The 26,517-nt window shown below is 49.8% G+C and overlaps 1 protein-coding gene across 1 annotated transcript in view; it reads left to right on the forward strand.

Annotated features, from left to right (window-relative positions):
- Positions 1-26,517, forward strand: part of Igsf3 (immunoglobulin superfamily member 3) — an 88,323-nt gene that overhangs the window by 57,274 nt on the left and 4,532 nt on the right. The window contains exons 5-9 of the mRNA XM_076861524.1: positions 3,080-3,481; positions 6,594-6,998; positions 17,399-17,809; positions 20,735-21,142; positions 25,627-26,121. Coding sequence (XP_076717639.1) covers positions 3,080-3,481; positions 6,594-6,998; positions 17,399-17,809; positions 20,735-21,142; positions 25,627-26,121 — 2,121 coding nt within the window. The remainder of the gene's footprint in view (positions 1-3,079; positions 3,482-6,593; positions 6,999-17,398; positions 17,810-20,734; positions 21,143-25,626; positions 26,122-26,517) is intronic.

Raw genomic sequence — 26,517 nt, forward strand, 5'->3', positions numbered from 1 at the left:
CGGTGTCTGGGCATGTTGTGTTCCAGTGTCCATAGCGTCAGGTTGTTCTTATTAATCTCCTGTCTCTCGTAGTTCTGTTTAGTAGAAAGATAATAAAAACGTAACAATGCTCTGATTGTAAACAAGAGGATGAAGTTTTAAAAACTAACCTTTAACCTGTCCTTAGCTGCTCAAACTGTTCTTTCAGTCTTCTAATGATTTCCTTTACATTTTTATTTACACCTTTACATATTTAAAATATTTCTCTTCAAGTGGAAAGTCAAAAATAGATTTGGGATTTGAGATTTTTTTTTTCTTCTCCTCAACAGGGTTATTTTCTTTCATGCTTGTTGTGTTTTTAAAAACCACACAGGTACATGCACACACACACACACAGACACACACACACACCTAATTACCTTGAAAGTCTTCTGTTTCTTTGACCTTTTCCCCTGTAATGCCTAGCATGGTGCTTTGCATAGAGTAGGTGCTTGCTGAATATTTGTATGGTTGAAACTGTGGAATTGAATGCCCACTCTTCTTTACCATTTTCCTGTCTGTCTGTGCTTGCCTTAACCACGGACTCTCTAAAATCTACGACTAATTCCTCCCTTATTAAGGATCCAGCGAAGGGCAGCCACACTGTTTACTTCCTGTATCTTTTGTACTGAAAGATTTCCCCCCACCCTTTCCAAGAACCTGTTTGATGATCTGTGGCCTGCTATATTGCTTTTCCAGCAGATAACTGGGTAGTTAAAGTCCCCCAGCACCACCAGATCCTGCCCCAAGGCCACTTGGGTAAGTCTACCAAAGAACAACAGCAATCACATCGGTAATGGTGATGATACCTTGGATTTGAATGGCGCTTTTTCTCCCAAGAGTCCAACCGTGATTCTGCTTAAATTATCTCCCTCTTTGCTCCCACCTCTTAAATCCCTGTGGAGGCCGATATTATATCCATCCTGAGATACAAAGAAGTCAGAGCAGCACACAGAGAAGGGACTGAGCCCATTGTCCACTCAGGGGTTAAGCTTGCATTGCGTTAGAGACGTTCGCTTCTAACTCCAGATCCACCGCTCTGCGCTTGGCCTGTGCTACACCGTCAGCCTCCTGTTTTGAAGTTTCATTTTTGAGCCTGCACTCAGATCCTCATTAGTTCTGTCCTCGTTTTCACTTAATCCAGAGAGTTTTAACTTGTCGGTTGCCTTTTTTATAGGCCTTGGGGTCCTTGTAAACAGTCAGAATGGGCATCACGGCAACAGGTCTGTGCTCACCTTTGCCTCGCCTGCCAGAGTGGTTTTCCTCCCAAACCGTGTGGTTTTCCAGCCTTGCTCCACACAATAGCCAGAACTTGAACCAAAGTCCACTGCGGTGACAGTAGGGTTAAGAGTGACATCCTGCAAACCATTCTTCTGCATGAGACAAACAAAAGGATGTTCTCCCTCGATGCTGAAGATGACCTTTCATCCCTCTCAGCATCTTGACCCCAAGAAGTAGGCACGATTAGCATCTTCACTGTGTACATGAGAAATCAGAGTTTGAGTGGGTTGTGAAATGACACCGTGCTTACAGAGTCAGGAAGTCGTGAGCTTAGCCAGATCCGTGCTTTTAACCACCAGTGCTGTGGTTCTGCAGGAGCCCCCTCATCTCCATAAATTGTCTCTGCAAGACCCTCAAGAGAAGTTGCCCTCCTGAGAAATTGCTATATTCCCCACCTGTCCAGCACCCCTCACCACACACCCCCCCCATGTAAAACAAGCAAGTCCAGAATAGGTAGCAAGCACACGCACTGTAACAGGAGCGCCACGCTGAGCCTCAGTGCTCATCTTTGTCTTTTTCTGCCTGTGGGAGACATAAAGAGGAGAAAAGATTGATTCAAATGCATTGTTATGTGTACGTGTGTGTTTCCCTCGGTAATTGGGTGCGCTTCTTAATCGGGGATTTGATTGAATTGATTGGTTTAAAATCACTGTACATGTTTTGTGTGAGTGGTCTCCAGAAAACTGGAGCCAAATTAGTTATGGCGCTGCGCTTTGTGTTCCTTAATACTTACAGGTCTTTTGAACTCATTGTAGATAATCGTATAAAATAGCGTATGCACCATTCACATAGATGAAAATGTACATGCTATATACGAAAACAAGGAGTTTTTGCAAGGAGTAAAATTAATCATGATCATGGTGAGCACTTTTGAAAAGCTGTTCTGTTAGGTGATCCATATGTATTGTCTCATTTACTTTTTACTATTTAAAAATTCTACAATTGCAGGTAGCATTCTACCTGTCTTACCAAAGAAGGGATGGAGGCATGTAGAGTTTAAGTTATTCAGCTGAATGAGACCGGCTGGCTAAGTGAGTAGCTAGACTGAGGTGGGAAGGGAATGGGATTGTCTTTCCCACTTTGATTGGCTGAGTCTTTCGAGGTAGGGAGCAGAGGAACCCCAGGGCTGAATGAGGACAGGGAAGAGAACAGTAGCTGACAAGCCCCTGGCTTTGGTTTATTCCTCTGTGTTGATGAAAGTATGAACGCTCACCCCCGTGCACTCTGTTAAACTAGACCATCTGTGCTCCGTTATTATCCACCCTCAAGCACATGCCATCTTCCAGATACTTCCCGACATTTTTTTTTCCACTTCCTAATATTATTCTGAAGGACTCAAATGGCACATTATGGATATTTAACTTTGATTTGACTGCTGTAGCACAGGATGGTGGGAAGACCAAAATGCAAGCAGGATTTGGGACTTCCTCATCTTGCTAAAAATTCAAGTTAAAAGTCTTAAACTCCAGCTGAAGAGGTTACCCCCATACATTGTTTTATGCCTTAAATGTCATATCATTGTACTGCGATTCGGTCTCAGGTCCTAGAACCTCATTATCCCAGTTCTCTGTATGTAGCAAAGAGCATCCTGGGTCATCAGATCTAGAGTCACAGGAGCAGTACCCAGAAAGAGCCAGGTCATGTAGCAGCGAGTGTCACAGTATTTTTATTCTCCATCACCAAACATGATTGCCTTTGCCCCTCTCCTCCGGTGGCATCTGTGGGGAGGGCACCATGGAGACCATAAAGGCCCCAGTGTGGCACTCTCTCCTCTCCACAGAGAGCAGCATCTCCGTGGAGGTGGCCAGCAACGCCAGCATCGTCCTTGAGGGCGAGGACCTGCACTTCTCCTGCAGTGTCCGCACAGCCGGCAAGCTGCAGGGCCGCTTCTCTGTCATCTGGCAGCTCGTGGACAGGCAGAACCGCCGCAGCAACATCATGTGGCTGGACCGCGATGGCACCGTGCAGCCAGGCTCGTCCTACTGGGAGCGCAGCAGCTTTGGGGGCATCCAGATGGAGCAGGTGCAGCCCAACTCCTTCAGCCTGGGCATCTTCAACAGCCGGAAGGAGGACGAGGGCCAGTATGAATGCCACGTGACCGAATGGGTGCGGGCCGTGGACAGCGAGTGGCAGATCGTAGGGGAGCGCCGAGCCAGCACCCTGGTCTCCATCACTGCTCTCGGTAAGCGAGTCCCGGGCGGTTATGGAGGCTGCTCTGCTGTTCAGCACTTCACCTCGATTTTTATGGGTCTGGAGTTCTCGTAAGGAGGCAAGGCACTTCAAAAGTCCTTGATTGAAGGGAGTCTTTGGGGTGGTAGTGGCACGGTTGAGAGAACCAGCAATGGATGGGAGAGCTCCTGGGGCCTGCAGTTGCTGGGAGCAGTTATCCATCCTGGGACCAGGTGGTGGGGAGGGGTGTTATCAGTATTCTAGCCAGGTTAGTGTCACCACCCAAGAGGAACATGGCCACTGCCTAAACTGGCCTTACAGAGAAGGAGAGGAGCCCTCAAAGTGGTAGAGCTGGGTAGAAAACCCCACGTCGCCATTTATTTGGCATTTTACTCTGTGTATGGCTGAGTCTAGGCATTTGAGCTTAATTGTCCCCCTGAATCCTCACCTAGCCAAAGGGGGACATGTTCATTTTTCAAGGAAATGGAGACGAAGACAAGCTCGTTTGCCCAAGCTGGTGGCTTTTCGATGACCGACCCATAGTCTGAACTCAGGAAACAAACAATTCTGTCTTAATATTTTTCAAGGTCTGTGTTTTTTTTTTTTTTTTTTTAATCTATTCCTCTGTAAGGCCCCTACTTAAGAAAGCCATTTCCTCATTGCATGAAAAGATATCTTGAGGATTTGCTAAAACCAAAGAATATTAGATTTGCTTCTCATGGGGTGGTTAAAGAGGCTTCTGTCAACTTTTATCTGTCAAAGTCAATCAGCATATTAAATTATAAAAGACCAGCCTGCTCCTTTGCCGGGAAGATAACGTGGCGTGGCACATCTTCTGTTTACCAGGAAGCTGGCCTCCGTTATCCTCAGCAAAACTTTACGTGTCATTTCTGGGGACCATGTCACTGTGTTCTCACAGGGAGGGCTGGTGGCACTGTGGGAACACCCAGTAAAGAGCAGCCCCAATGGATTAGCCTGATACCAAGTCCTCTACTTTCTCATCCCTCTGAGATTAGGATTGTATTTGTTTTTATAAGATTAATTCCAAAGGTGGACCTGCTGTCTGTAATAACCAAACAGCTCGGATTTCTGCCTCCCAGAACTCCTCCAGTGATCGAGTTTCCTAATCATTGCTGCCCTATCCTCAGCGCTAGTGTGGACCTTTGGAGACAGAACTTTGGGTAAAGCTCCGGGCATCTGTACTGACGTTTCTCCCCACCCACGGTCCTGTGAGGTTTAGATGTCTGAGGAGTGGTTGGAGTTAGGACTGTTTCTCTAGAGGTAATTTCACGGTGATTTCAAACTCACCACGTGTCTGGCCAGTCCCACAGCCAGGTCATACTGAGCGGCCTGCCCTGGGCTCTGGTGCCTCAAGATGCCTCTGGCTAAAGCCACATCAGTGCAGACCAAAGAGGTGGATTAGAAAAGTGCAGGAGGGGCCCCCTGGACTAAGGTTGTCTCTTTAGTCTAAAATAAACAATGACCCCCACACAGATTTTCACATTGGTACAACTAGGGTATGGATCTGCTCAGCAGGAGGTGGCAGCCTCAAGGTTGTGGATGAGGTTGTAAGAGGGGCATCTTCTCCTCGCCTGCAGGCCTCAAGACTGCTCAGGTAGGGTGGCTTGGATGCTGTGGCACTGTGACCATGGTGCACCAAGCAAATCTTGTCCCCCAAGGTCCTGTTCCACATCACTCTTGTGATAACACGCTACACACAGGTGTGCAAATGACTGTCATAGCCACTTAGTGTTTAAGGATGGGCCTCTGAGTCTGAAATCTTTCTTTTAAGAATATATAGTAGGAAATCCAAATTGAAGATCCAGAGTTCTCAGCAACCTTTGCCTCCTTATTCACTGACAGTCTCCCATAGAAAGCCCAAAGGTTCATTCTGTATGACCACTTTCACCTGTGGATTTTAAAGTACTTGACTTGGTATCTGTTTTGTTTCCTGAACAAAACACACATTTAACAAAATATGTATCCTGTGTCAGGAACTACCCAAGTATTTTACAGACACTTATTTGTTTAACCTTCAGAAACCCATTTTACGTATGAGGAAACACAAGCAGAGAGAAGCTCAGTAACTTGTTGTCACACAGCAGGGAGGTCTCACAGTCAGAAGGCTGGCTCCAGAGTCCGTGCGTTTTAACTACTGTGTTACACTTCCCATGGGTAAAGCAACCTCAAAAGGCCCCTGAAATCAGTACAGTCAGGTCTGCAACCTGATGGTGCCATTTGCTAGCATTTTAACTTTGGGCAGTTTAATTTCACTGTGCCCTGCAAACAGGGACAGTAAGCCTAACTGTCCTGCAAGGTTGATTCAGCGAAATGTGTGAGCAAAGCATTGGGCACTATGCCTGGCATATAGATGGTGCTCGATTCATACCGGCGGCTCTTAGATCCATGATTGTACCCTAACATGAACTAGCTTGATTGAGGTGTGACCATTAGGGATTAGTCATGCTCCCTCATTCTGTAAGGAGTATCCAGACTCACCAGCTTACGGAGATTGCAAACCCTGAATTCAGGACCATTGTCACCACCTGCTGAAGATCATTCCCTCCTGCTGGACATCCCTTACTGCCTCCCTGCCCCTGGACTTTGTGGGGGAAGTGGAGCAGGAGCTGGGGCCTTTGTCTGCCTCCCTTCCAGGGCACCCATGCACTAGGGGGCTAAGGAAAGATGTCCAGGTGGGTGGGTGTGCACTTCTTGCTAGCAGTGAAGAAAATTGGCTTTGAAGCTTTTTTCCTCCTATTTTTGCACAGAATTCTGGGATTTCAAGGAATGGCCCTGGCTACATGGAATCAGCCCCCCCCCCCCCCCCGAGCAAATGATAGCATCCAACTCTAGAGGAAGGTCTAAAGCAAATCCATGTGACAGTCTCCTGAAAGGGTCTGGGCTCTAGAGTTTCTCTAGGAATTGCTTAGACTCTTTCTGTGAGGTCTTGTAAATTGTCAGTTTGTGCCTCCATATGACATAGAGTTTTATAAACCATCACGTGAAAAGAATGTTCCAAAGAGAGCTGGTGAGCCTTGTCTTTGCCAGGTGCGCCACTGCTGAGGTCACACTGCCCCAGGAAAGCCAGGTGCCTCCTCTGGCTGATTCTCTGCTCTCTTCTCCAGAAACGGGCTTTGCGGTCACAGCCATCTCCCGGACTCCAGGGGTGACCTACAGCGACTCCTTTGACTTGCAGTGCATCATCAAACCTCACTACCCGTCCCGGGTCCCCGTGTCAGTGACGTGGCGGTTCCAGCCCGTGGGCACTGTTGAGTTCCATGACCTGGTGACCTTCACACGGGATGGAGGGGTCCAGTGGGGGGACAGGTCCTCCAGCTTCCGAACCCGGACTGCCATCGAGAAGGCTGAGTCCAGCAACAACGTCCGCCTGAGCATCAGCCGGGCCAGTGACACAGAGGCGGGCAAGTACCAGTGCGTGGCTGAACTGTGGAGGAGGAACTACAACAACACGTGGACGCGACTGGCGGAGAGGACCTCCAACCTGCTGGAGATCCGCGTGCTGCAGCCAGGTGGGTGCTGCCGGCTCAGGGTGTCCCTGTTATAGGACCTGTGGGATGTGCACTTGCACCACATGAGACTTTTGTTCTTGGAAAACAAATTGTTACTTTTAATTTGTTCTTTTTAGATATTCATGGCAGTGGGGTGTATTTTGACATACATACTTGGACTATCACTTTCTGTTCTCGTGGTTATGCATGATGTGGAGTTACACTGGTCCTCTGTTCACACATGAACATAGGAAAGCTAACAACATGAGATTTGAGGACATGAGCTTGCATGACACAGAAGACCCGTGAGGAGGGACAATAAGTGTGGGTTGAGCCCTGCCATAGCTTCAGTTTCCCAACTCAGAGAAATTTCAAGTCAGTAAGAAGTTGCAAGAATTGTGCAATGAACCCTTATCTTCTCTTTCCTTGATGGCCAGTTCTTGATGTCCCACCAAACTTGTGTTGTGCCTATTTTGGTTGTTTCTGAACCATTTGAGGGTAAGTAGTAGACATCAGGACACGTCCCCCTGAATACTCGGGCATGTAACTCTAAGAACAAGACGTCGTCCTACCCAACCACAACACCACTGCCACACGTGGGTATTGAGCATTAGAGAGTGGTTCCTTACTTACCTTTCTCCAGTTGTCCCAATATATATTGCCCTTTGGGATGTTTGTGTGTGTGTGTGTGTGTGTGTGTGTGTGTGTGTGTGTGTTGTGTGTGTGTTTTCTTGCAAACAAAGGATTCAGAGAGCATGCATCACATTTAGTTGACCTGTCTCTTTAGACTCTTAATCTAGACCAATTCCCCTTCTTCTGTGTGTGTGTGTGTGTGTGTGTGTGTGTGTGTGTTTGTGTGATGATATTAACACATATTGGCCTGGAGTCTGCAGGCCAGTTGTTTTCTGGAAATCTCCATCTCTTTACTCAACCTTATCTCCTATAGTCTTTGCAACAATTGTGTAAATGAGATATCATTGTCCCCCTTAGTAGACAAGGAACTCAGAGGGGAGGGGAAAGGAAAGGGGATGGGCTCTTTTTGAGCATCTGCTTCATACTACGTGCTAGTCATCAGTTACTTTCTGAGAATTTCACAACCTTGGGAAGGATGCATTAGCCTAAGGTCTCCTAGTTGGTCAGTGGTGGAGGTGGGATTGAACTCCTGTGGTCTTTTGTCTGTAATGTTTCCTTAACCCAGGTCCTCTCCATAAGTTCCTTATTCCATGGAGTATGAGACCTCTCAAAGTAGAGATAAATAGAGTTTGGTGGTTTCTGTCATCTCCCACCTCAGGGCCTTCCATGAACATGGAGTGGTAGCTCAGTATGTCCCGCTCTGTGGGCTTTCCCCGTCTCTTCTGGTGGCCTGCCAGGTTAGAGGCTGGTGGAGGGGGAGCCCAGGCTGCAGGCTCCTGCATGCCTCCTGTTGTCTAGCCCATACGCCGGGTAGAACAGGCACCCACACACTGAAAGGTGAGAGTGGACCTTTGCAAAGACTTTTTTTGTGACTTTCTGCCCCGACCATTTTGCAAAGATGATTTAAATGCCTTGAAAAAAAGGATTTTTATTTTTTTCTGCCCACTAAGAGCTGCGATTAGTGCCCTACCTGATCTGCTGGCTGACTTTGTATAGCCACAGGGTTGTTTTCAGCCGTGTGAGGTTAAATAATGGTAATGTCTGCGTTTTTCCTTCCCCGACTTCTGACGCCATAACAGAGGCCTGTTCTGTACTGGTCTTGTAACAAGTGAGTTGTATAGATGATGAGATGTTCCCGGGTCAATTAGAGCCTGAGGCTGGGCTGAGAAGGGCCGGGGAGAGGATGTTCTTAAGTGGCGTTGCAGGTTAATGGCAGGTTAAGCGGGACACATTTGATGTGCGCCCTTGTTGAGGAAGCTCTGAGGCCCCCACTTGCCCGCCTTATTGAAGAGAACATTGGGATCATAATTGTGCCTTTTGTTGTCTCCCCTGTCACTCAAGGTCTGTGTTCTGAGCAGCAGTGGCTGTCACATGGTCCTGTAGCTGTGGAAGGTAGAGCTGAGGCTCCCAAGACCTTGCCTGTCATTGCCTCTCTGAATAAGCCCCTGATATTTGCTCCTTTCTGTTGCGGCTTGGACTCTTAAGTCTGAGTGCCTCAGGGATAAATATAGCGTTGGGTCATTGAAGGCTCTCATTATTTGGATTCTGGTTAATTCACAGTAGCGCTAAAAATAGAAAGGGACAGAAATGAATGAAGTTCCACCTGGGCGCCAGGCTCAGTGCTAAATACTTACACTTCCTTTTTAAACTCATCCCACAGGCTGATCATGTGGATGTCTGGGTCCCCATTTTGCTAGAGAGGAAACCCAATGGTTCCGAGCCCTGAGGGAGCCACCACCTCCTTAAATGGCAGAACCGAGAGGCTTGAACTGAGATTGGAGCCCGGTTTCCTCTGACTTGTGCACAGTTGCATTTTCCATCGTACCATTTTATGGCCTCCTAATAGAAAAGTAGCTGGAGATGCAGAGGCCCAGCCTCTGCTCCCAGGACTGCCCTGAGTCTTGTATATGTCAGGGTGGCTTCTGTTTGTGTTTTCACTGTACGGTGAGGACCAGCAGTGGTTGGCCCAGGGGACTTCCGAGCATCCCTGGGCTCATAATGTTGCGAGCCCGCTGCTTTCCTAAAAGTGCGCCGTATAGTTCACTTTCCTGACCCTCTGGAGGCTGGAAAGAGCAAAGGTGGGAGCTTGAGGCCCCTCTTGGCTGAGGCACCAGGGAGAGTGCGTGCCCTTAAGTGTAGCTGTCTCTCCTTATTAAATATTTATACAGTTAGCACTTAATATTTTCCAAAGAGCTTCATGTCCATTTCTCCTCTTTTTCCTAAATATGCTGGTTGGTACTGGTGTTTTTATGTTTTGGGGACATAAAAGTGGAAAAGTACGTGAAGGCTGACTGTGTGCCAGAGACAGTACCGAACACTTGGTGTGTATTATCTCACTGAATTTTCACAGCAAGCGTGAAGATCCTGTTTGATAAACGAAGTAGCAGAGGCTCGGAGAGATTCTAACTTGCCCAAGTCAGATAAGCAGTGAGTGGGGAGGCTGGGGTTTGAATGTGGGTGTGTCTTATTAAGAGCACTCAGGGTGGGAAGAGTTGGACATCTCCTGAAGCCTTATAATCCCACGTTATGTCTTCTGCATTCAGCTGATGGCACTCTTTATAGAAGAGGCTTCCCCTCTTCTATAGGGGTCGCTAGTGCAGAAGAGTCTTGTCACTGGTGAGGCTAGCAGTCACAACAGCAGTGGCACCAACAGCAAATGGTGACTTTCACCATTTCTTGTGTGGCCATCACCATCCCGAGTGCTTTGCATGCAGTATCTTACTTAATTCTTTCTCACTCTGTGCACTGCCGCCGGGGATACTGCCTCACCCATTTTACAGAAGAGGACAGTGCAATAGGGGTTAAATAAATAGCCCAGTGATTCATAATAATGGGCAGAGCCAGGATTCAAATCTGGACAGGCAGTCTGGAATCCAAGTGCTTAATTTTATTACTTTATGTACTTTCTAGACAAAGTACCATTTATTTATGTAATTATTTTAGGAATCCTTTGGCACCACGTACTGTGTGTGTGTGTGTGTGTGTGTGTGTGTGTGTGTGTGTCTGAGAGCACACATGCTGGGGAGGGAACCCAGGGCTGTGTGCGTCCTAGGCATGCCCCCCACCACTGAGCTACACCCGAGCATATGTATTTCTATTTACCATCTCCTCTCTCTGGTTTACCATCTTGATTTCCCCACCCTTAAATTTGTTTTGTAGAAGTTGGGGTCACACAGCACTCAGAGAGCTTCCTCAGGAAACAGGTTGCTAATGGCAGAGAAGTTTCATCTGTGCCCCTTGAAGCTCCGTTGTTTCTTCTAACTTCTGCCACAAGGTGGCTCTAAGGCTTGGCAATATCAGAGCCCCCAAACCGTGCCAGCCTCCCTTCCTTCCACCGTCCCTGCATACCTTGCTCCCCAACACATGAATTCTTGGCCCTGCTCTGACATCTTCTATAGAAATGTCTCCTGTCCTTTGCCCCCCCCCCCACCTTTAAAAGAATATTCTGTCGAATACTTTTATTCTGAGAGAATCAGTAGAAACCCAGGGGCTGGTGACTGTCTCAGGTTGGTCCATTTGTCATTGGCTTTGCTGCTGTGATGTCATTGCCCCCAGCAAGCCTCTGTGTGGCCTGTGCCCCGCTGGTCCCTGCCAGGGCCACCTGCTGATCCTGACCACATCGCGGGTATTTGATTCTTCAGAACCTGCTGTGGCTCTTTTACCGCCTGCCCCTTGGCATTGCTGATCCCTGGACACCTCCTCAGAGAAGTCTTCAGGGAGTGAGGGCCTCCCTCTCTCTTTCTGTTGCTGATTAAGCTGAGGCTTACTTGCCTTGATCTGCATAGTGTGACCCCCACCGGGCATTTAGGCAAGACTTTTAGCCAGGTTAGCATACTCTATTCTTAATTCTTAATCGGTTCTTTTCTCTTTTAATTGTAAAGCATCACCTTGCTTCCTTCTGATTTTCCAAAAACACCCTCCAATTACACATGGCTAAATACAGAAGCAATAAGGGAAATGTCAGCCCTCATTTTTCCAAATGTTTACGACCATATCTTGGCCTGCCTATTAAACATTGCACATTAAAATCGACAAAGCAATAAACAGGCTTCCAGGAGGACAGCCTCCGGTGGTAGAAAGCCGACTCGTCGGTGGGTATATTCTGCTGGGATTTTACTGATGGGTAGTCAGGATGAATATTTAATATTCTATGGATGTTGCCAAATCCTTTTCCTTCTATTTCTTATTGCTGACCTGGCAGATTAGGTTAGCTGAGGGCTTTTTCTTTGACTTCCAGGAGTCCAGGCCAATTGAACACTGGCTCTCATTATCACAGTGCAGCAGGGGCTGGCTGCCCCGTCCTTCCCCAGAGTGGCCCCAGCTTTCTTTCAGGGAAGCCTGGGGTTCTCCTTCCGTTCCCTGTGGCTTGTGCCTGTCGTCTGCATAGAGACAGACTGAGCATGAGGACAGGAGCCCTGGCCCTCTCCCTGTGCCTCACGGCTTGTTGTCATGTTGACACCAGGTCCGCTTGCTATTGGTGTCAACCAGAAAGGATCACTGGTCCCCTCTGCAGACAGGTAAGGCGAGGAAGGGTGTGTCTGGATTTCTCCTAATGAACTCTTACTCCGTCCTTGCGATTTTCCCTTTATTCAGCTCTGTCTCCTACCTCACCAAGCATCTGTGCAGCTTCCCTGCTGGATGCTAAGGCTGCAAAGACCCATATGTCATGGTTGCTGCTCTTCAGGCTTCCTGGAGGAGGCAGCAGGCTAGGAATGCAGGAGTGTCCTAAGGCTCACAGGTGTGGTGGCAGAGCCAGCGCAGGGAACACTGGAGCATAGAGGTCGCATGTGTAATAGTTAAAAGCAAATTTGAACCAGGTGGCCTGGGCTGGAGTAACTGGCTGTGTGACCTTGGGCAAATGTCTTTGTAAGAGGATAATAATACGTATTTCACAGGACTGGAAAATACGTTCTGTTTGTAACATGCTTAGAATACTGCTGAGCACAAAGTAAGAGGGGACTATATGAAAGTGTGTTGAATAAATAAGAATATACTGAACTGAGGGACTAGGACTTTCAATCTTATGCAGATCACATACTCCTTTTCAACAACAATTTGTGATATTCTCTTTACTGCCCTGGAATGAAACTCATAGACAATATAATATTCCTAATCACATAACCTTTAGAAATTGTTATATTACCCTAATAGTGGGATAAAGGAGATTTTTTTTTTTTAAGAAGCTCATAGTAAAACAATGTGCTTCACTATGTAACTGCTCAGGGACAGTGACACTAGGAGACACACTAACCCTCACTGCTACAGCTGGCAGAGGCTCTGTGAATGTCGCCCTTAAATGCAGAGTGACAGTCACTACCACAGATCTGCGCCCCAGGCAGCACTGCCCACTGGGACCGACTTTCTGAATCCCCAACCAATTCTGAAGGAAACAGGAAAAAACTCTCATTTATTGAAACCGTGAAAAACAACAACAACAACAAAATATTGTGCTTATGATAAAATCAAAGTTAGGGACACACTTTTCACCCCTATGTCATTTGAAAGTCACATAGGACGCAAGGCAGAGCTTTATCCTGTAGTTTTCCCCAAAGATCTGTTATTGGCTTCTGACCATCAGATATTTCCAAGTCAATTTGACAACCAAAGACAGGCCTCCAGATTTTCATGATGTTTGGGGGCTTTGGCCACCCTGTTGAGAACTGCCTGGCTGTGGGTGGTGAGTTGAGGCGGGCTCCTTGCTGGGGAGTGACTGTTCCCCCTTGCCACTTAGGAAGGTCTCCCTGGCTGTAGCTAAGGCTGGGGGCCCACAGGTTGCTGAGTTTCTTTCTGACCCAGTTGGTTCTAACAAGTTCCAGATAATCCGCGCTAATCTGTGTTGATCTGTGCCACAGAGGCAGGGATCTTGGCCCGGGAGCCACAGGTAATCGGGATCGAGTACGAGCTCTGGGTCCCTCACAGCCTGCTGAAGCTCACCCTTGTGACTGACTCACCGTGCCTGAGCACTTGCCCTTCCCTGGTCACAGTGCACAGAGGGGCCATCTTCTTCTCAGGTGCCCTTTCACCTCCTTCTCCACTTGTTGAACACCTGCTCATCCGTTTCTCAGAACCAGAGTCGCTGAGGTCACAACTTTTTGAAAGGCTCTCTCCCTCCCCTCACAGTCAACATTCATAATCCCTCTTTCAAAGATTAATCCCATTTCCACTCAGTCATCCGTTTGTGAGTTTGTTTAGCCATGACTGAGGTATGTAGTCCTTGCCCTTCAGTCCTAGAGAAGAGAAGACCTTTAAAAAGTTACCTGCAGAGCAAGGCATCGTGTAACAGAAGTGGAGTGGGGTTTATGGGAGTCCTCTGTTTTGGTGGAAGGAGGGAATAGTATGTGGGGAGTGCACACACAGATCAGAATCGGGTGGGGAAGCTGGCCGGAAGGCAGCTGCTGTTTCTTGCTGCCCGTTTCTCTTCTCTCCTGTCTGTCCCCTTGATACCACCCATCCTGGCTCATCACACGTGTCTCCATGCTCTGATCCCAAGCCAGGGAAGGAAATGTCCAGCTTGAGAAAGCAAGGGCCATTCCTGCAAATGATGGGAGCTGTTCAACTCCTGGAATGAGCTGGAGTGTTCTCTCGTGGATGGGGCATCGCTGCAAGCTACCCTGGCCCTTCTTCCTGCCTCTTGTTGGGTTTTTTTTTTTTTTTTTTTTTTTTCCTTCCTCCTACTTATTCACTATTGGGGATTAATCAAGTTTCAGTCCTGGGCATCTTTCACCTCTGCATTCATTGCTTCGCTAAAGCCATACACGGACACAGCCAAGTCCGGGGTTTCTCAGGCTTTCACGCCTGTCTGAATCACTGGGGCATCTTGTTAAAAATGCAGATTCTGACTTAGCGGGCTTATGAGTCTGCCTTTGTGACAAGCTCCTACTTGATTTCATGCTGCTGCTCTGTGGCAGCACTTTCAGAGGCACAGGTGCCACTGAGGTTTGACAGTTTCCATCTAGTGTGGAGCTTTGGACTTGGCACCAGGCACAGAAACCAAAGGGAATGAGAATATCTAAAAATTCACTGTTTTTATACACCAGGACTTATGCTAAACTCTTTCTGTGGACTTTTTGCTTTGAATCTGTACAGTGCTCCTAATGAGCCAGACTGCTGTTATTGCTCTTGTTTTGCAGAAGGAAACACCTCCAGGCCTTCAGGGGGCTGGGCTCTCCTAACCGTGGAGGGAGGTGAGGCACAGACGCTCACTGCCCAGGGCAGTGCTGTGACAGGGCACATGAGTGTTTGCTAATTAGCTGTGGAGCCTCCAGTCTCCCCTGGCCCTTAGGAAAGGTCCTCCCTGCCCTTGAGAAGTGGGAGGAAATTCCGAAGTGTAGGATAAGAGCTGCCCCCTTGCCCACCTGTCAGGCACATGCCCAATTTCAAAAGTGCCTCTCTTTTTTAAGCCTCTCAACACTTCACAATATTTTGACATGGGAAGGGGGAAAAAAAATGGAAATGCTTTGAAACACTTCTCTTCCTTGGATTCTCGATCTCAGGCCATGTGACCAAATTGAAGTTCAGTCATAGGATTCCAGTTTAACATATGCAGTTGCTATGGCAATGAAGGTTTCCTTAGTAACAGTTGCAAAAAATAATCTGGCCCCAATTAATAATACATTTTAAAGCTCTTTCTACTCTACCCTGAAGAGCCCACCTTTTTTTTTGGCCAAGAACCAGATAATTCAGGTGGTGTCATTTGCACGGATAGAGATATCATTCGCGTGCGGTGAATTGGGTTGGAAAGGAAAGAAAAGGGAGCCGGTTGCATGAAGCTCTATGGGAATCCCCTCTAAAAAGTCGACTGGTGAGCCAGTGTGAGTCCAGTGTCCAAGGCTGGGGAGCTTGGTGGTAAACCCCTCCCTGAAGGTCTAGCATGCCCTTAGGGGACTTAGGAAGAAGGGAGAAGGCCGCAGACTGGACTTGTTAGCAAAAATGATGAAACCAGAAGGTGGGGCCACGGGTCGAGGGATTTCTCTCAAGTTGCTGTGTTCTGGGTGTGAATCCCACCTCTTTGCATAAAGAGAAAGTCTGACTTAGCGCCAGGAGTCATGTCCTCAGAGATGCTGTTGTAGTGATGGTGCTGGGGTTGGGGTACTGCCGCACCTTGGCTTGGTTAAAACTTTCTACCCATTCAGGACCTTGCCCGTGTAGTACCAGGGGACCTAGTGGCCATCTGAGGCCTTTGATTCCTTTACACAAGGCACTCAATCCTTGCCTCTGTCTTTGCATACTTAGAGCTGACTGAAGCTGGCAGAGGGCCCCAGGGTCCCACCCGCTCAGTCCCGTGTCTGTGTCTGGTTGTGCTTGCTGCTCCTGCAGCGGGACTCTGGCCTTAAGAAACAAGAGCCTGCCCAGCAAAGTACTGGAGACCGGCCAGGGCACATCTGCCCTGCTCCTTCCCTCCCGGCTAAGCGCCCAGTTGGAGGAAGCCCTAGCTACCTTCCCTGTGTGGGGTCTGTACCTTGCCCTGGGTTTTTCTCTCAGCTGGCAAGTGGCCAAAACTCAAAGCGTAAAGAAGTGTAAAGAGAGGAGTGGGGTAGAATGTGGCTCTTACTCCCGGTTCCCTAAGACAAACTTAGGATTGTTCCTTTTCAGTAGGGAGGAGGAAGGTGGGTAGGAGGAATCAGAGCCAAGTGTAATCATGATGGAGTGGGTGAGAGCTCACATTACTTTCATCAGATATATTTGGTTAGACGTTGGCTTCGTGCCACCGAAAAGGTGAACATGGTCGTTCATGAGCAGCTGGGGTGGCACTCTGGAGTCTGGCCTTGCTGCTGTTTTTGGAACAGGGGAAGGGGACACCGGAGTCAGCTCCGCTCTCCCTTGCTGCTGTCATCTTCCCAGCCTTCTCCCCTCACCCCGCCCCACGAAGGTCCCTGCAGCACATTGGCATCGTGTGCTGCCTCGGTTCCCCAGAACGCGCTCGTTCGCTCGCCCACCTGAGTGGGCGAACACTCCGAGCGCTCTCTGAAGGCTGGGCATTGTGCTAGGCCCTGGGCTGTGGCCATGAGGACGTCCACTAGCAGAACTCTATGGGGCTGGGACTCTGTCTTGTCCTTCAGGGCGTCCCCAGGACTTAGCAGCCTGTGGGAAACGGTGGGTGCTTAGGAATATCGGCTGGTTGAGTGAAAAAGGACTTGGTCGGTCCCCTCAGATGCTCACAGTCTGGAATCAAAGAAAGATGAAAGGAAAAACAGCCTGGGGTCTTTATAGAGGGCTGAGCAAGGACACCTGACCAGGTGGAGGGACAGGAAGGAGGAAGGAGGGCCAGAAGATGAGTGGAGAAGGGTCAGGGTGGGGAGGTGGCGGAGGAGCTAGGCAGAGAGGACAGAGCTCAGAGGGAAACTGCATGGGACCATGGAGGGTGTTTGGGGCCAAGTTGTGGAGATGAGTCAGGACAGCTGGACAGAGGCCAGGTCTCACAGAGGCTCTGCACTGGGAAAAGGAATGGTTTTCTTTAGAACCTCTAGGCAACTGGGAGCCGTTAAACTTCATCAAGAGAGGCAGGATGGGGTCGGGTTTGTGTTTGAGCTACATGGTCCTGGGGGGCAGAGGGAGACAGCGGGGACCGGGAGAGGTGGTGAATGTCTAGTTCAGGGGTGTGGCAAGGAGAAGTAGATGGCGGGGAGTCCTCAGACTGAGCCACGACTTGGAGGGAGCCTGTTCGTGTCTGCGAGGAGCAGTGCTGGACAGAGGCAGGCCCTGAGCCCGCACCTGAGGTTTAGAGTGGGCCCCCACGTCTCCAGGAGGGGGTGCGGCGATTTTCCTGAACTGCTCCCTCTCCTTCACAGTGACAAAGCTGCAGGTGAGCAAATCCAAGAGAACCCTCACCCTGGTGGAGAACAGGCCCATTCAGCTGAACTGCTCAGTCAAGTCTCAGACCAGCCAGAACTCGCACTTCGCCGTGCTCTGGTACGTCCACAAGCCCTCCGACGCCGACGGCAAGCTCATCCTCAAGACCACCCACAGCTCCGCCTTTGAGTACGGCACCTATGCTGAGGAGGAGGGCCTGAGAGCCCGGCTGCAGTTCGAGAGGCACGTGTCTGGGGGCCTGTTCAGCCTCACTGTCCAGAGAGCGGAGGTCAGTGACAGCGGCAGCTACTATTGCCACGTCGAGGAGTGGCTGCTGAGCCCCAACTACGCCTGGTACAAGCTGGCCGAGGAGGTTTCGGGACGCACAGAAGTCACCGTGAAGCAGCCAGGTGAGGGCGGATGATGTGACCTTCCTGGGCCAGTGGGTTTCCAGCACAGGCTGCCCGGGGCCAGCCAGGGCTCTTCGGGACCCTGGGGAGAGGTTGTCCAGAGTGGGCACTGCTACACAGACCATCATGCTGGTGCCCGGAAGTCCTTCTGCTCTGCTCAGGGGGGCCTGTTTTGGGTGCAGACTCACAGAGAACCCTCAGCTCTGCTCCTGCAGGTGCCATCTTCACCGGGGGTGCTGAGGGGTGGCTGGGACCGTAGGACACGGCTGCAGTTTCTAGGGCAGGTGCTAGATCTCTTTCTGCATTTGCAGTCTGCACCTTGGATCTTGGGCTAGCAATGGCTCCACCCGCCCAGTTCCTGCCTTGAAGCGTTCCCTGGGCTCCCTCAGCTGCTTCCCCTTCTTCCTGACCTCCTATCTCAGCCCAGGCAGGACCTTGCCGTCTCAGCCCTCGTTCCCTCTCAGTCCCAGGGTGGAGCCCTTAGCCTGACCCCTGTGTCTGACCCCTGCCACATGCCCAGGAGAGGGGGCTGCCTGCCTTGGCAAGCCTGGGCTTCACTTTGGGGCAGCCTCGATGGTTAAAAAGACTGCTTCCCTGTCGTTTCCCTCCCAGGTTTTAGATCTGTCCCTGGAACAACCCAAGGTAAGCCAGGGTCGTAAGCCAGGGTCGTCTCCTTCTGCAGGAAGGCTGCACCTTGCTGTCTCCCTTCTCTTGGTTAAGGAGCCCCTTCAGCTCCCTGCTCCTGGCGTGGCCCTAGTGCCCTCTCCATCCCTCCTTCCCACACATCCCACAGTCTGTGGTCACTCGGTGCCTTCTGAAGGGCCTTTGCTGAGGCCGTTCCCTCAGCACCTCCTCCACGAAGTCTACTCTGATTTCTCCTGTATTGCTAAGAGTGCCTTAACACATGGTATAATAATCATCTGCATTTCTTCTGTACTGTAATATACATATTAAGGAAGGGCTCTTGTTATATCTTTAGCCACTAGCATGGCATCCTTAGTGAATACTGGTTGAATCAGGAACAGAGGGTTGATTTAACCCTTGAACACCACAGGGCTTTGGATGTGCTGCTCTCAGCCTAGAAAAAAGTTGGCCATAGGTACTTGCTGTTCCACCCTTCCTCTGCAAGGTGTTGCTGGCTTATTTTAAGCTAAAGAGCACCCTAGAAGTCTTTCCCATTCCCTTTATAGTACATATCAGCACCTGGCATTCCACTCGTTTACTTATTCTCAGGTAAGTAATTATGAAGCACTTACTCATGTTTGTGCTTATATTCACTCATTCCAGCTACTGTGTATTACCTATTCATTATTTACATATTCACATACACACATTTATGTTTGTGGAAGCTCCCTGAATGAGCCCAGGGACTTGGTTTTCTTCACCTGACTTGACTCCCAGGAGGCCTCAGTGCATATTTGTGGAGTAAAAGCCAGGGGGCCCAGATGCCCTGGTCCCCATGTGGCCCAGCCAGTGCTGAGTACAGTGGGACTGTTGCCCACCTTCCCCTGGCCGTGGTGCGTCCTCTGCTAGCCTTGTGCTCTTCAGCGGCTCTGGTGACCTGCATCCCGACTGCAGACGGTCCTTGGGCCGCCAATGCGTTCTTGGTTTCTATCCTCTCCGCTCCCTTTCTCTGTACTTCTCAGCTGGGAGAATGTCACCCCTGCCCTTCCACTTCAGCCACCATGTCCTTTCCCTTTCCTCATTTATTCTGAAACCAAGAGACCCTCGGTGCCTCCTAAATTTATCCAGGGAATACCCCGAGCTGAGGCTGCCGTCAAGCTAAGCAGGGCAGTGCCAAAGGACAGCATGGATCCCTGTCGACACGTTTAGTGACATCTCTATCACAGGGAGTTTCAAGCAGAAAACTCACAGGACACACATTAAAGCAGCTTCCCCCCTTCTATCAATTGAGATTTGGGATTCATTTCTATTTCTTTTTCTTTCTTTCCTGTTTAGAAAGTATATACTTACAGAGCTTTGGGGAAATACAAAGTAAACAAAATCCCACAATGAAAAAATAATAATCTTGCAACCCAAAAGATAACCAGAGGTAACTTCTTCTTACGTGTATGTTTTGGGAAGCTGGCTATTTCAAATGTATGTTCGGTTTTTTAACTTTTAAATTAAAACAGCAATCCTGAGCACCGTAAAACTTTCAGGCCACACTGAAGTGTGACGTACTGAGTCCCAGGGCGAGGCCCCCTTCCTGTCCCCTCCTGTCACCCGGGGGTTGCTCCCCAGGTGCCTCTGTGTGTTTACAGTGCTGTAGCATTTAGATCCTTCTGGTCCAGGGAGGCTCATTAGGGCCCTTTATGAAATTACAGGCCCGCTATCAGTGTGTGCCATTGTTAATGACACTCTTTCACCCGAGGAGCATCTCGTTAGTGAGCTTTCAAACCATCGGGTCCCATCACTATCAATCTTTTCTTTACTGATGTCAGATCCGTTCTCTTCCCACCTTGAGAGGGAGGCGATTATGAGGGAGCACGTGAGCTTATTATACTGGGTGTCCTCTGCAGTCTTTTATGATTGACACCCAGCCTTGTCCAGCCATCATCTGGTCAGTTTCCGAGGTTGACTCTTGTACAAGAGGGGTTCTCCCCGTGCCCTGGCCTTCCCCTTCCCGGCCACCCCATCAGGCAGCCGCACCCTTTGTGATCGGTCGTCCTGTGGATGTGTGGTCCCCTGTACCTCGTGTTGCCCTCCCGCAAGCCTCTGAACCCGCGAGGGTGATCTACTGGGGGCAGTTGCTTCTGGAACACTGGGGAACTGGAAATTCAGGTCCTCTGTTCACATGATCCAGAAGCTCGGTGTCTGCCGGCCGAGTGAGCCCTAGCTGCTGTCCTGTACTTGGAGGGCACCCGTTCACCTCTCCTTGGAGAGGGTGCCTGTGTGGTGACATCTCTTTCCTCTCTGATCCAGACAGCCGCCTGAGGCTCAGCCAAGCCCACGGGAATCTGTCGGTTCTGGAGACCCGGCAGGTGCAGCTGGAGTGCGTAGTCCTGAACCGCACCAGCGTGGCCTCGCAGCTGGTGGTGGAGTGGTTTGTGTGGAAGCCCAATCACCCGGAGAGGGAGACCGTGGCCCGCCTGAGCCGCGAGGCCACCTTCCACTACGGAGAGCAGGCAGCCAAAAACAACCTGCAGGGGCGGCTGCACCTGGAGAGCCCTTCCCCTGGCGTGTACCGACTCTTCATCCAGAACGTGGCGGTGCAGGACAGTGGGACCTACAGCTGCCGCGTGGAGGAGTGGCTGCCCAGCCCCAGCGGCCTGTGGTACAAGAGGGCCGAGGACACCGCCGGACAGACTGCAGTGACGGTCATGAGACCAGGTGAGGGTGATGTCCCTTTGAAGTGTCCCCTTTAGGTATAATATTTCATACGATGAGTAAGATTAGTTTATTATCAAATTACATTCAGTTAAGTATATGCAAAAGTTCACATTATACGTTTGTTTTCAAGATTGTCTCAGGGTTTTGTTTCCTTGTGAGTGGAGAATTGCACATCGGCATTTGGCCTAAGATGATTTGATTTCTTAATGAGAATGAAATGGCAATTCCTTATTGCAGATTATAGACTAAAAAAAAAAAGTGCATTCAGATCTGGACAAGTGGTTGAGATCACGAAAGAATTTTGAGAGAGAGAGAGAGAGAGAGAATTTTTTAATATTTATTTTTTAGTTTTCGGCGGACACAACATCTTTGTTTGTATATGCTGCTGAGGATCGAACCGGGGCCGCACGCATGCCAGGCGAGCACGCTACCGCTTGAGCCACATCCCCAGCCCACAAAAGAATTTTGAAACAACAGCCGGGTGGTTCAAAAAGTTAAGCTGGTCAATTTTTAGTGGAAAGGAATTGATTCTTTAAGTAGAAATCTCTAGCCACCTGCAGCCTCCACTCTCGCATCCTAATAATTCTGTTCTAATGACTAGTCCGTGTGACCTTTGGCTTTTCCTGTCTCTGTTGCTGTTTCTGAAACACCTAAATACTTGTAATTACTGGGTGTGATAATTGTCACACAATCAAAGCTGTGCAGATTCCCTGTGTGTTTTTCAACATTGCACCGTCATTCATCCACATCAGGGCAAAAAGTCAGCGGTTCCCAGGAGGAAATGGAGCAGAAATGAACTCACCTCCGTTAGTGTGAGCAGCTTGTATCCTCTGGGCACTCTGCTGTTCACATTTGTGGTTTGGCCCCGTTGGAAGCCTTGGTCAGGTTTTCCTGTCCGGCGGAGCTGCTCCTTCCCTTGGTGGCCCATAGGAGCCTCCCGAGTCTGCTGTGCCCATTCATCATAGAACATGCTTCAGGGAGGGAGGTGAAGTGCCTTTGTTACAGGACAGGGACATTTTCTCACTTGCCTGTGTCTTCCCGAAGTTGGAGGGGAATTCACCTCTACTTGAGTTACATTTCCTTGGAGTTGTTTTGTTTTTTTTTATGTAATTTTCTGCATTTGTCCTTATGTAGAGACTAGTCTTTCCTGATGGGAAGACTGTAGAGTGTGGCAGCGGAACGCCCTTCTCCCCCAGCTCCCACCCATTTTGCAGATCGCCATACTCACGCCCCTGCGTGGACAGGAGGAGACAGGCATTCCTTGAGTACTAGCTGCGCCCTGCCACAATCAGGAAGCATTCAGTCCTCCCAAGAACCCTGCCATGTGGATTTTACTGACCTGGCAGAAAAGAATTATAGCCCAGCCAGGAATAGCAGAAGGGGTGCCCACCTGCTTCCCTCCACTTCATTGTGTGCTACCAGTACAGCCCTTATGACCCTGTGACCTGTGACCCTGTGACCCTGCAAATGGCCTCGCCTAGACCTACCTTCCTTCCTTCCCCCTGGCTGTCCCTGATTGTGTAAGTCATGCTAATTGCGAAACATACTGAAAACAGAACAATGTAGAAAAGTCACTTGTAACCTCACGACCCGTGAATACCTCCTGTTAATAATTTGGTGTATTTTTGTTTTGGGGGGTTGGTTGGTGGGTTTTGGCCTTGTGTCTTCCTATCCTCACCGACTCTTGGCTCTGAAGGACATCAAGTTCTCACTGTCTTCAGAAGTGTTTTTTCCTACCCTCTCAACATTCTTGGGTGAGCGTGTCCTAGAAAGCATTTCCTAGCCACTGGTTTTGCATCATGAGGATGTACTCCAAAGGCTGGTTTTGAGCTGTATGTTGAGCATCTGGAAGATTCAAAATAAAGAGCTCTCTGAGAGCTGTGCTCACAGTGGTTTTGGGGGACTAGAGCCTACCATCCTCCATGGCATGGGGTCTGTGAGGTGATCTCTGATCTCTGATGGATGTACGATGGCTCCTGCCCTCAGCGAGGTGGTTGTTGAGAAGGTCAGAACCAGGGAGGAGGGAACAACCACGTTCATCACACACACAGGCCAGAGGTGGAGGTCAAGGTGACAGCCAGGGAGCAGTGGGCCTGAGATGGAGGGGACGGGCTGAGATGAATTGCTCTCTTGGGTCTTATCCTTGGGAACGTGTGGAAGTCAGCCTGAGGGGGGGAGGGTTGGCCTGATTTAGAAGGGGACAGACACAGGGATCCAAACCGGTAAGGAAGCATGTTAAGGGGAAGGAGGTTGTGGAAAGGTCAAAGTTAACTTCATTCCAGAAACTCGTGTGGAGTCGTGAAACGCACGCAAGGTATTCAAAAGGATCACGCAGAAGAGAAGAGAGCAGAGAGAGGGTCAGTGGGGAAGAGGACCCGAGGAAACGAAATGCCTGATGGTCTCGCTCCACCTGGCCACCTGGCCGTGCTGGACTCGATCACACATCACCACTCCCTTGACACCATACAGTTGCCTGGAGCTTCGGAATGCCGTGTCGGATGCCGGAGGTTAAGAAGCTCCAGGGCACCCTTGGTCTGGGGGGGAGCTTTCTAATGGCTCCAGGATGACATTTTCGCTGTCCTCTCTGGAAAGAAGCTGCTGAGTCGTGTGAGTTTGAGTCACCTGTAGACTGATATTCTCCACCCTGACGGTGTCTGTTCTCGACCACGTTCTCCTCCCTAAGATCGGGGCTGATACGCTGTGCCCACCACCCGTAGCCGTTTACGAAACCATTGTGCGCTCACAGTGCACACTGAGATCCCGGATGGGCCCGGAAGATGTGGAGGGGCCTGGCAGAGCCCCACAGAAGCAGTCAGAAGCCCAGCTTCGTGTTCACCTGCAAGTGACATTGAGCCAATTCATCGACAGACAGCCCAGGACGGTCTTTGGGAAGCACTCCTTTTGGCCTCTATCCAAGTACCACCTGATGTGGTGTGTCGACGTCTGCCGATGTTACGTCAACGTTTTTCATGAACGTTTCATAAACAGAGCCAAAGGGAGGCCTTTTAGAAGCTGGGAAATGAATCATGTGTTCAGAACCTGCCACAGCTAGTCCAAGGAAAAAGTCAACGAAACTCCCAGACGAGAGACTGGCTGACCAGTGGTGTCCAAGGCATGGTTCGCCAGCCTGGGCACCTCCGTGGTGATTCTGTGTCTCCACCTGACCTGGGAGGGCATTCCCCATGCACGTCCTCTGTGAGCCGGTGCCCAGGAGGAGGGGCCTCTGCAGGCCGGGGGTCTGGTCTTGGGCTTCAGTCCTTGGGCAGGATGTTTATCTCCTTGGGGTCACTGTGGCTGTATCGGTAAGCTCCATGCACAGTTTAAATTCAAGAGTTTCAAAGTGGATACGTAAGTCTCCTAGGGTTTCTTTTGCATAAAACAAAAGAAATTTATTCTCTCCACAGTTGTAGAAGCAGGGTCGTCCTCATAGCCATGCTCCCTGGTTTCTAGGGGAGAAGATACCCTTGCCCCTTCTGGTGGCCCCGGGCATTCCTGAGTCCTGGCGTAGGTGTGTGTCACTCTAGTCTGTTCCTCCATGGTCTTACAGCCTTCTTCTCTGTGTCCTCTCCTGTTCTGACGAGGACACCAGTTGTCTTGCTCTGCTACATTGTCATAACACAGTACCATAGACTGGGTGGCTTAGACAACAGAAATGTATGTCTCGCGGTTCTGGAGGCTGGAGTCTGAGGTTGAGGTGAAGCCTGCTCGTGTTCTGGTGAGGGCTCCCCTTCCTGGCTGGCAGATGATAGATGGCTGCCCTCTTGCTGTGTGCTCATGTGATCCCCCATGCCTATCCCTGGAAAGAGATCCCTGTCTCTTACTATAAGATCTCTTTCTGTGATAAGGCCACCTGTCTTATTGGAGCGCTACCCTTATGACCTCTTTTAACCGTAATCATCTCCTAAAAGCCCTATTCTCCAAATAGTCACGTTGAGGGTTAGAACTTCAACAGATGAATCTGGCAGGGAAGGGGATCACAGTTGAGTCCACGAGACCAGTCCCTGGATTTAGTGCCCACCCTAGTCTAGCATGCCCTTACCTAGCTAATTACATCTGCAAAGACTCTCTTTTCAAGTAAGGTCACATTCTGAGATTCTAAGTGGACATGGATTCTGAGGGGATACTGTTCAGTCACTATAAGGGGTCACAGTGAAAATAAGTGGCCCTTCCTCTCTGGATTCCCACACACAGCCACTTTACCGCCTTCTTAATTCTGCAAATATAAACAGAGGTGTAGGTCAGAAGGGGATATTGTTCTGCATATGATGATGTGTCGCGCATACAGCGTCCTGTGCTCCGGCCGTTTTTCCTCGACTCTCTTTCCACAGCTCTGTCCACAGCTCTGCCAATATGTCCTTCTAATGGGTGCACAGTACTCAGTGTGGGTATTTCTACAGGATCATGTGGTTAGCAGTGGACATTTAGTTTGTTTCCAGCAAATAAATCAGCCTCTTCTTCCTTCTTTGTCCCCTGTCCCTCCACAGATGCCGCCCTGCAGGTGGACACAGTGGTCCCCAACGCCACGGTGTCCGAGAAGGCGGCTTTTCAGCTGGACTGTAGCATCGTGTCTCGTTCGAGCCAGGACTCCCGCTTTGCCGTGGCCTGGTATTCCCTGAGGACTAAAGCAGGAGGGAAAAGGGGCAGCCCTGGTCTGGAAGAACTAGAGGAGAAAACAGAGGAGGAGGAGGAAGAGGAGGAGGAGGAAGGGGAGGAGGAGGACGCACCGACAGAACGCAAGGTGCTGCTGCGGGTGGGCCCCGACGCCGTCTTTGGCCCCGAGGGCAGCCCTTGGGAGGGCCGGCTTCGCTTCCAGAGGGTCTCGCCCCTGCTTTACCGGCTCACGGTGCTGCAGGCCAGCCCCCAGGACACGGGCAACTACTCCTGTCACGTGGAGGAGTGGCTGCCCAGCCCTCAGAAGGAGTGGTACCGGCTGACGGAGGAGGAGTCCGCCCCCATCGGCATTCGCGTTCTGGACACCAGTGAGTTTCCCCAGTTACAGAGGAAGGACGGGGGCTGTCGGTTCCAACTGTCTGGGAGATATACATTCAGAGCTCGATTATGGGTTAATAAGCAGCTTTCCTAACGGTCGTGGGTAGGTATCAGGGTTGGAGATGCGGCAGGATTGGACATTGTAATTGTCATGTAATGGTCCGTGCAGTTGACCCTCGATTGCCCGTGCAAAAAAAAAAAAAAAAAAGTGGGGGGATCAGGATTAAAGTGATAATATGCCATCTAATCTTTATAATGAACTTAATGCTCCACCAGAGTCTATTCTAGGAAGATTTCATTGTGCACGTACATTGCTAAGATATGACTTTGTTTCACTTTGGAACACTGAACCCAGTCTCTCTTTAGTGAAATAGCAAGGGTTTCAG

Source organism: Callospermophilus lateralis, chromosome 7, assembly GCF_048772815.1.
Source record: "Callospermophilus lateralis isolate mCalLat2 chromosome 7, mCalLat2.hap1, whole genome shotgun sequence".
Classification (NCBI taxonomy): Eukaryota; Metazoa; Chordata; class Mammalia; order Rodentia; family Sciuridae; genus Callospermophilus; species Callospermophilus lateralis.